This window comes from Azolla caroliniana, unplaced genomic scaffold (assembly GCF_043228905.1).
Source record: "Azolla caroliniana isolate FFs.n. ecotype wild unplaced genomic scaffold, voAzoCaro1.0.p SCAF_7, whole genome shotgun sequence".
In the NCBI taxonomy this organism is placed as follows: Eukaryota; Viridiplantae; Streptophyta; class Polypodiopsida; order Salviniales; family Salviniaceae; genus Azolla; species Azolla caroliniana.
Genome location: NW_028230442.1, coordinates 21,222,081 through 21,231,072, shown reverse-complemented (window position 1 = coordinate 21,231,072; position 8,992 = coordinate 21,222,081). Strand labels below are relative to the sequence as shown.

The window sequence follows — 8,992 nt, the reverse complement described above, 5'->3', positions numbered from 1 at the left end:
AAGGGATAGACCTCTTGTCCATAATGGGAAGAGTTAGAACTAGAAGCTATACTACTTGAAACAAAACTAAGAACATAACTTTGTAACATACAACGTCCTATGTAAGTTGGAGTCAAGTAAACGTGAGTTAACTAAAGTAATGGGACACCAAACACCTAGGAAGTTTGTTACTAGTGAAGATTCATAACTAGGTACAAGAACTTTGATACAACATGCTCCATTAAAGTTTACCCTTCTAGACATTGTCAATCCAATCCACTCCACATACACATTCCTCTCATGTTCATAATGTGCACTTTCGATTGCAACATTTGTCAATAAAATTCTTGAATGCCAAGAGTCGTTACTCAATTCCACACTTACTATGTAAAACTTATTCAATGTTAGTAGAGTCCCATATGTTATATTTGATCGATGAGGAGTCCAATAATAAAATCGCATTTCCAATACGCTCATCCGAGCTTATGGCCGATGTGGTGCTGGTGGCTAGCAATGGGCCCGGTTCGGTTTCGGTTTCGGTTTCGGTTTCGGTTCGGTTCAAGCCAGAGTTTAGGAGGCACAGCAGCTTTTTGATCACCTTCCATGCCGCACTATTTGTGTCATGGACTGCACTGATAACTGGGTATGCTTAACAATGGGTTTCATGCTGAAGCCCTAGAATGCTTCTGACGGATGGAGGAGGATCCGAGATTGATCTTCCCCAGTGCTGGTAACATATGGCTCTGTTTTAGAAGCTTTGTGCTCACATCGGCTCTCTTGAGGTTGGAGAAAAAAATCCATGCCAAGGTAAGAGATCAAGGATTATTGAACCATAATTTGGTGCTTGGCATAGCATATAATTTGATATGTATGCCAAATGTGGTGCTCTTGAAACTGCACATCATGTGTTTAATGAGCTTCCACATAGAAATGTTTTTTGCTGGAGCGCGCTTATATCTGGATATGCCAAGGAAGGGCTTGGTTATGAAGCTCTCGAATGCTTTTAGACAGATGGTCGATGAGGGAGTATCTCCTAATTGTTGTTTGTTACATATGCATGCATTCTGAAAGCTTGTGCTGCCATAGGGTCTCTTGATATTGGGGAAGATATACATGCCAAGGTGAGAGAGAAAGTATTACCAAAGGACAGCATTATCCTTGGCACCATATTGATCGATATGTATGCCAAATGTGGTGCACTTCAGAAAGCACATAAAGTATTCGATGAGCTTCCAAAACAAGATGTTGTGGCATGGAGCGTTATTATACCTGGATATGTGGAGTATGGTTTTTGTGATCAAGCCATCAAATGCTTCAGACAGATGGAGGTGGAAGGAGTTCCTCCAGACACAGTGACATGTGTGCATTTTAAAAGCTTGTGCTGCGATAAGATCTCTTGAGATTGGGGAAGAAATACATGCCAAGATGAGGGAACAAGGGTTATCAAAGAACAGCATCGTAGTTGGAAATGCAGTAATTGATATGTATGGCAAATGTGGTGCACTTCAGAGAGCATGTGAAGTATTTGACGAGCTTCCACAGCGGGATGTTGTCTCATGGACTGCCCTTATAGCCGAATATGCTAACCATGGGCTTGGTTGTCAGGCTGTTAAAAATTTTAAAGAGATGGAGGATGAGAGAATCTCACCAAATGCATGGACATATGTTTGCATTTTAAATGCATGCGCGGCTATAGGTTCCCTTGATATTGGGGAAACAATCCATGACAATTTGAGAGAGCAAGGGTTATTGAAAAAGACAACATTGTTCTTGGAAATGCATTGATTGACATGTATACCAAATGTGGCGTGCTTCAAAAGGCACAAAAAGTATTTGATAAGCTTCCACAACGAGATATTGTGTCATGGAATGTGCTTATAGCTGGTTATGTTGAGCACGGGCTTGGTGTCCAAGCTATTAAATGCTTCAGGCAGATGGATGAGGAGGGAATCATCGCAGATGACATCACATATACTTGCATTCTAAATGCTTGTGCTGCAATAATGTGTCTTGAGATTGGGGGAAGAAATGTATGCCAGGGTGAGCAAGCAAGGATTATTAAAGGAAAATGCCGTGCTTGGAACTGCATTAATCAATATGTACGCAAAATGTTTAGCCCTTGAAAGAGCGTACAAAGTGTTTGATGAGCTTCCAGAACGAGATACTGTAACATGGAGTGCACTTAATAGCTGGATATGTTGAGAATGGGCTTAGTGATCAAGCTATTGAATGCTTCAAAAGGATGGAGGATGAAGGGGTCTCCCCTGATGTGCTGGCATATGTTTCCACTTTAAAGGCTTGTGCTAGCATAGGATCTCTTGAGGTTGGGGAAGAACTTCATGCTAAGGTTAGTGAGCAAGGAATATTAAAGAAGAATATTGTTGTTGCCACTACATTAATTGATATGTATGCCAAATGTGGTGTACTGCAAAGAGCATGGAAAGTGTTTGATGGGCTTCCATAGAGAGATATTGTTTCATGGAATGTGCTTATAGCTGGATATGCGCAAGCAGGTTAAGTGGATATGGCTTTCAGTACATTCAGAAGAATGAGGATAGAGTGTATCCAACCAAACCTTGTTACATTTCTCGCTTTGCTGAATGCATGCTGTCATTCTGCTCTATTGAATCAAGGAGAACAGTTATTCCATGAAATGATTGTATTGTATAACCTCAAACCTATAATAGAACACTATACCTGCATGGTCGATCTATTTAGCCGTGCAGGAGAATTTGAAAAGGCAAAACATTATTTGGTTTATGATGTGTCAACGTTACTGGCTTTTCTAGGTGCTTGTCACAAATTGGAAAATTTTGATCTTGGGAGATTATTAGCATTCAAGAAAATTGTGCAATTAGATGAGAAGTGTGCTGCCTCATATGTCTGTATGGCAAATATATATGCATCAGCTTCCATGCATATGGAGGCACACAATTATTCAAGCTTTGATAGTGGAAAATAGAAGCATGGAATGTACCAGCAAATGATTGGTGGATAGATGCGAGTGGGAGCATGCATTCATCTGTAGTAGTTAACGAAACCCATTCTCAAAGTATGATACCATTCAAAGCTCAATGGACTTGGCAAATATGTTGCCGCTGGAAGGTTATTCCCCAACCTTTCTTCGATTTTAGAAGTGATTCCAGAGAATGGGAATGAATGCAAAGATTTTGTGCGGGCATAGTCAAAAGCTGGCTGTCACATCTGGGCTGATCAACAAACCTGAAGGTGAGGCTTGGTGTGTTACCAAAACGAGTATATTTTAGAACACTACCATTTTTCCATATCAATAATGACAAGATTCAAGTAGTGGATGCAAACAATGTTCATACTTTTAGGATGGAGGATGGAAGATGTGCAAGTAGTTTTGAAGCTGAACATACCAGAAAATTGTTATCGCCTGACAAACTAACAGGCAGCATCATCATTTCCTGATATCTGCAGCAACAAATGGAATGTACAAGCCTTGCTGAAGTTCTCTCACAAATGATGAATATTGGTGTATATGTTTCATATGAAGCTGATAGACGAGGTCATATGGATGTATATGTACATATATCATGTTATTTTCCCCTTGCGTGCAGATGCAATTGTGTATGATGATGGAAGATGTGCAAGTAGTTTTGAAGCTGAACATACCAGAAAATTGTTATCGCCTGACAAACTAACAGGCAGCATCATCATTTCCTGATATCTGCAGCAACAAATGGAATGTACAAGCCTTGCTGAAGTTCTCTCACAAATGATGAATATTGGTGTATATGTTTCATATGAAGCTGATAGACGAGGTCATATGGATGTATATGTACATATATCATGTTATTTTCCCCTTGCGTGCAGATGCAATTGTGTATGATGCTCATCAGGTAATGGTAGGGATCATTATTGAGGTGGTGGACCTGTATAAAAGCTGATCTGCCTGAGGAAAGAAGAAAGTAGGGTGAGGGAAGTGATAAGATATCAGTAATAGGTGGATGAGAGAGATATATATTGCCCTCACTGGAAAGTTTGCATCAAGGAGCAGAAAAGTTATCAGAAATTGAGTTGGTGAAGATGGCTGAATTGTTCTTCATTGAATATGCTTGCATCTTTGACAGAAGCTCTGTACTCTGTTTTCTTTTAAGGAAACATAACATCACATTGTTAGAAGCATCCTACTCTTCTTCGGATTATGTGTTTGAATAATGTTTTTGGTGGTATATTCTTGTAAAATATATCGAGATTATGTATATGCTTAGAATTGCCATTGCTTTTTTAGTTTTGCTGCAAAAAATTCCACATTATCTTTTTCTAAAAATATAAGACTTTCAGTCTTTATTATAGCATTCAGAGGCAATTATTTTGAGGAGTTTTGTGATATGCCTTGATGATGTCAAGTTTTATGCTTGGGGTTTAGTGCTTTATTGAGTGATAATGTTTAGTGTTTTAGTGCCTTGAGTGCATTACATCCCTTCTTCTTCAGAGAAGGTTGTAATCTGCCACGGCAAAAGATTGTATATTTCCACTCACTTTAGCCAACCAGTCAAAAAACATCATCATATTTTCTATGATGTACTGAAAAATCTTCAAACTATTCTGCCTTTGTATGGCACCAAATGTATTACTCAAAAATAAATAACACATGGAAAGTTCCAATGATTGATTTGAGATGCTCTCCAAATCTAGTACTATTTGGATGTATACTGAAAGTTACTACTCAACATGTCAAACTCTCCAAGCACATCCAACAACAAAACAAACCAACATTGCATCTTCTAATCCGTGGGTATTAGTTTAAGCTATTTAATTACTTATCAATAATGAACAATTAATTTTAAAAAACTTAGTAAACACTTAATTTAGCTATGTACCAAATCACTAATAAAAGAATCGCAATACCATCACAAATAGAAAAAGAATGGGAAACAATCACCACCTATATATGTATTACTCATGTAGTCATAATTCAAAGGTGCGAATCAAGTAGCCTGTTTACTTTTGATACCAACTATTTGAGCACTTTTGGCCAATTTACTCAAAAGTTACTAACATATATATATATAATTTTCCATAACTAGATAAGGCAGATTTCCATATTGGGCTCAAACGAACATCACTTTTCATTAGATTTGGATTACATGAAAATGGCGATCCATCACCATTCCCTTTATGTCCACTTTGCTTATTAATGAATGAATGTTGTGCTTTTATGTACAACTAGGTAGATGTTCGTATAGAATGTATGTAAATGGTCATTACATTCCCGCACAATAAGTGAGCCCTGTTACTATCTAGCACCAAGAAGACTTGATCCTCAAATCCTAATGCTTTCTTTTAGCCCAAGGAGTGATGATTGTCTTCTGATCTTGATGTTGATGCCTCCACCATCGGAACCTAAATCTCGATGCATAGATATTTGTTTTCATCAAATCCACAGACACATGTGTCTCAACCTTAGTTGATATGGAATCTGGAGAATTTGACGAGGATAACTGAACATCAGAAGAATCAAGTATCTGGAAATCAGTTTTGTGCGTATCATCATCACCAATAATATTTTTTGGTGTCACTGCTGGACATGGTTGTTCACCCTTCGGAATCACCATTGTTGATCCTAAGCATTGAGCTTGTGTTGGTTGATGAATTAAAATATTCCCTGCATGCACTTCCGCACAGCATGAGATGTAACGTGAAACCAGGAATTGGACCTGAAATAAATAGAAAGAGATTTTTCATAAATACACTTGATTAAAAATAAATCCAACAAAAATACAAGCTTTGCACAACTTACACTCTTCAAAGCTTGTATTTTCACAATTTAAACATTTTAAAGCTGAAAATTATGCTTACCACAGGATGAAATGTCACGGCATTTTCACGAATTACTTCAGTAAGCTTCAGCTGCATGGCACACAATGCTTTGTTGCACAGAGATTTTGATATCGCCACCAGTTTATTCCTCAAATGAACCTTCTTCTGGTCCAAAGATTCTGAATGCTTACAGAAGAAGGGCTCTATGTACGTTTCATAGATATAGTCTGTACCCTGAGAACAATGATATTGTAACAGTTAATACTATGAAACATCTAACACTTTTTGAGCCCACAGTGACCAAATTTGAGATTATGCTTGCCTAAAAAACACCCCAACATAATCTGAAGTTGAAACCCAGGAAAACACCATCATATACCATAGCGTTATATATATTTGTATGCCTAAACATGTGACTTCCAACAACTATGACTAACAGAAACATGTATTACAAAACTGGCTTGGATCAGTTTGCTGTTTTTTTACTAGCATATAAAATCACTCGAACTCATCTATACATCTCAGAGGGAAAAAATGATTTATTCTGATGCACCCTTGGAAAGCATTACAGTCTGACAAAATTTGTCAACATTTTCTTAAAGAGAATAACATAATACTTTCTTTGCGTAAAGAGAAGACTCAGAAACAAGCAACGTTGAAATTTAAGGCACAAAACGGAATCTCTATCCTTGTGAGAAATATGATAATTGATTCTAAATTACATTCCTTGCTTCCAAAAGTAGTGAAGAATCCATTACGAGATGTAAACTCTTTGATCACGACAAAACATTTGTCTCATCCACAGTTTAGTGTAATGACTATATACATACTATGTTTGTGACTGATCATACCTTTGTCTTTGGGAGCCATAGATAAACTATGAGAGCTAGTTTAGTTCCACTATAGAATGGTACCCTGCAAAGGCAATATACAGAGATTAATGGATGTCCATAACCACATTACTCCTATAGAATTCTGAAGAATAAATACCATGATATAAACGTGTCTGCTACTCTCTCGACTCCAGTGAAAATGGCCATGATCATCCTACAAGTAAAAAACGACCATTATCATATATTTAGAGAGAGCAAGAGGGAGAGACTTGAAAACAGAATCAAATACGAAAAACAAATCAAAATAGCAGGCTTCCTGAAGATATACCAGAAAAGCTACACACATAAAACATAGTCACACCTAATCATCAAAACTTAGGCCTCACCTAACATGCATAGATGATCTAAGAAAACAGAGATGCAATGAAACAAAGTAGGTGCTTAATACTCCCTGAATTTTGAGATTCGAGGATAAATGATAGATCAAGAAGAAACATATATTCCATAATATAGACAGGACAACTCTTCTCCTTTACATGATACGAATCAAGAGATTTATTTCATACCAATATCGACACCATGTCCGCAGCTGCTCGAATTTTGGCTTGCTAGAGTTAAGCACCGAGAAGCACATGTAAGCTGGATACAGGTATCCAAAATATATACTGAGAAAAAACACAAATAATCAACATACGAAATGGTTTCTGAAGGACAGCAAGTTCTAGTCGAAGAACAAAGATCTAAATTCATAGTTCCCTAATGTTTGTTCACAACAACAATAAATTATATAATAAGAGGAAATGTAACTTGTACATAGAATTCTCATTAACAAGAAAATTAGAGTAAAGTGAAGGGAACGTTAGAACAGCTCATACAAAATCATGAGAACATGACTTCTATCATCTTAAAAATCAGAATTCCTATTAATTTTTCATAAATTGGGAAATTTCTGCTCATGTCTCACAGATTCATACGAAGAAGATATGTTGGAGTGAGAACGGCTTGCACCAAATGGAAAACACATTTCCATATCGTTTCTTGAAAAACTGAGTAGATTTAACTAAGGGAAGTTACTGTGTTCTGAAAGGGAATTCTAAGAAAGAAGTCCATTAGATTCACTAAAGCTTATGAGTAAGAATGAGAGAGGGATTTTTATAGTTTGAAGATGAACGATTTGTTATCATTTCTTCATTGAATGAACGAAAATTGTGACAGATGAAAAGGAGATGAGTAAAAGGGGGGGAGAGAGAAAGAGAGAATTATATCAGTTGCAATTCACATTTCATGAAAAAACGGATTGATTTAATGAAGCTGCGATCAACATATAATTATGATAAAGAAGTCCATCAGATTCGCTAAAACGAAGGAGAAGCGGATCAATTGAAACGAATCCCATCAGGTGAATAAGATGGACATAGAATTCTGAAGGAGAAGCCCCTCAGTTGAAACTCGTGTGATGTGAAATTATAACACAAAAGACTGTGAACTTACATAGAAATCCTGAACAAGAAGTCCATCAGGTGAAACTCATGTGATGTTAATGACATAAAAGACTCTGAACTTACATGAAAATTCTGAACAAGAAGTCCATCAGCTGAAACCACAGGCAATATCTTTGCAGGAAAGAAACGGATGAAAGGAGAGACAATTGAAGGAAGCACTAGAGAAATCCTGCAGAGAGAAACTGTAGACATATCATTCATGATGATGATGATGATGAAGGCGATGATAATGATGATGAAGGCGACGATGATGATGATGACGAAGGCGACGATGATGATGATTGAGCGACGACGACGATGATGATGATGAGAGAGATGATGAAGAAGTGGAAGAAGGCGTATGATAATGGCGATGGTGATGGTGATGAAGAAGGAAAAGAAGAGAAGAAGGCAGGCAGGCGCACAAACCCTAATTTCCCCTGGTGCTTTTGGTCGCTGTTCAGAAACAAGAAGGCAGGCAGGCAGGCGCACAAACCCTGATTTCCTTGTGTGCTTTGCGTTGCGTTGGGGCGTTCAGCTCTTTGGAATACATACAAGAAGGAAGAAGAAGAAGATGATGATGATGAAGAAGAAGAAGAAATGGAATGAAATGAACAGGAATTTCCCTCTCTTTCTCTTACAATATAAATTTATAATATGTAGTTGTTTTGAAAATACGAAGCTAATTAATCAATCGTCTCTTCCAAAAACGCAATTATGTATGTATGCATCATGCATGCATGCATGTATGTATGTTTATGTACATATATATGTATATATGTATGTGTGTGTGTGTGTGTATGTTTAAGTACATATGTGTGTGTGTGTGTGTGTATGTTTATGTACATATGTATGTGTGTGTGTGTGTGTGTGTGTGTGTGTGTGTATGTTTATGTACATATGTGTGTG

The 8,992-nt window shown here is 37.4% G+C and overlaps 2 protein-coding genes across 2 annotated transcripts; one reads left to right on the top strand and one right to left on the bottom strand.

The window, feature by feature from the left end:
* The first annotated feature begins 1,769 nt into the window (after nucleotides 1-1,769).
* Nucleotides 1,770-2,443, top strand: LOC147862298 (pentatricopeptide repeat-containing protein At2g34400-like). Its single transcript, XM_087323093.1, has 2 exons — nucleotides 1,770-2,019; nucleotides 2,169-2,443. Exons 1-2 carry the CDS (start codon nucleotides 1,770-1,772, stop codon nucleotides 2,441-2,443), a joined length of 525 nt encoding a protein of 174 aa, XP_087179219.1.
* A 2,691-nt stretch (nucleotides 2,444-5,134) lies between these two features.
* On the bottom strand, nucleotides 5,135-8,242 carry LOC147862297 (HVA22-like protein h). The gene is made up of 6 exons (XM_087322581.1): nucleotides 8,168-8,242; nucleotides 7,169-7,267; nucleotides 6,760-6,816; nucleotides 6,621-6,684; nucleotides 5,809-6,003; nucleotides 5,135-5,666 (listed from the first exon to the last, which is right to left on the bottom strand). Exons 1-6 carry the CDS (start codon nucleotides 8,191-8,193, stop codon nucleotides 5,280-5,282), a joined length of 828 nt encoding a protein of 275 aa, XP_087178707.1. The 5' UTR covers nucleotides 8,194-8,242; the 3' UTR covers nucleotides 5,135-5,279.
* Nucleotides 8,243-8,992: the final 750 nt, after the last annotated feature.

Coding starts and splice junctions, on each gene's coding strand:
- LOC147862298 (XM_087323093.1), top strand. CDS start 1,770: ATGTATACCAAATGTGGCGTGCTTCAAAAGGCACAAAAAGTATTTGAT. Junction 2,020..2,168: donor GGGAAGAAATGTATGCCAGG/GTGAGCAAGCAA, acceptor TGCACTTAATAG/CTGGATATGTTGAGAATGGG.
- LOC147862297 (XM_087322581.1), bottom strand. CDS start 8,193: ATGGACTTCTTGTTCAGAATTTTCAT. Junction 6,685..6,759: donor GCAGACACGTTTATATCATG/GTATTTATTCTT, acceptor TTGCCTTTGCAG/GGTACCATTCTATAGTGGAA. Junction 5,667..5,808: donor CCGTGACATTTCATCCTGTG/GTAAGCATAATT, acceptor TATTTATTTCAG/GTCCAATTCCTGGTTTCACG.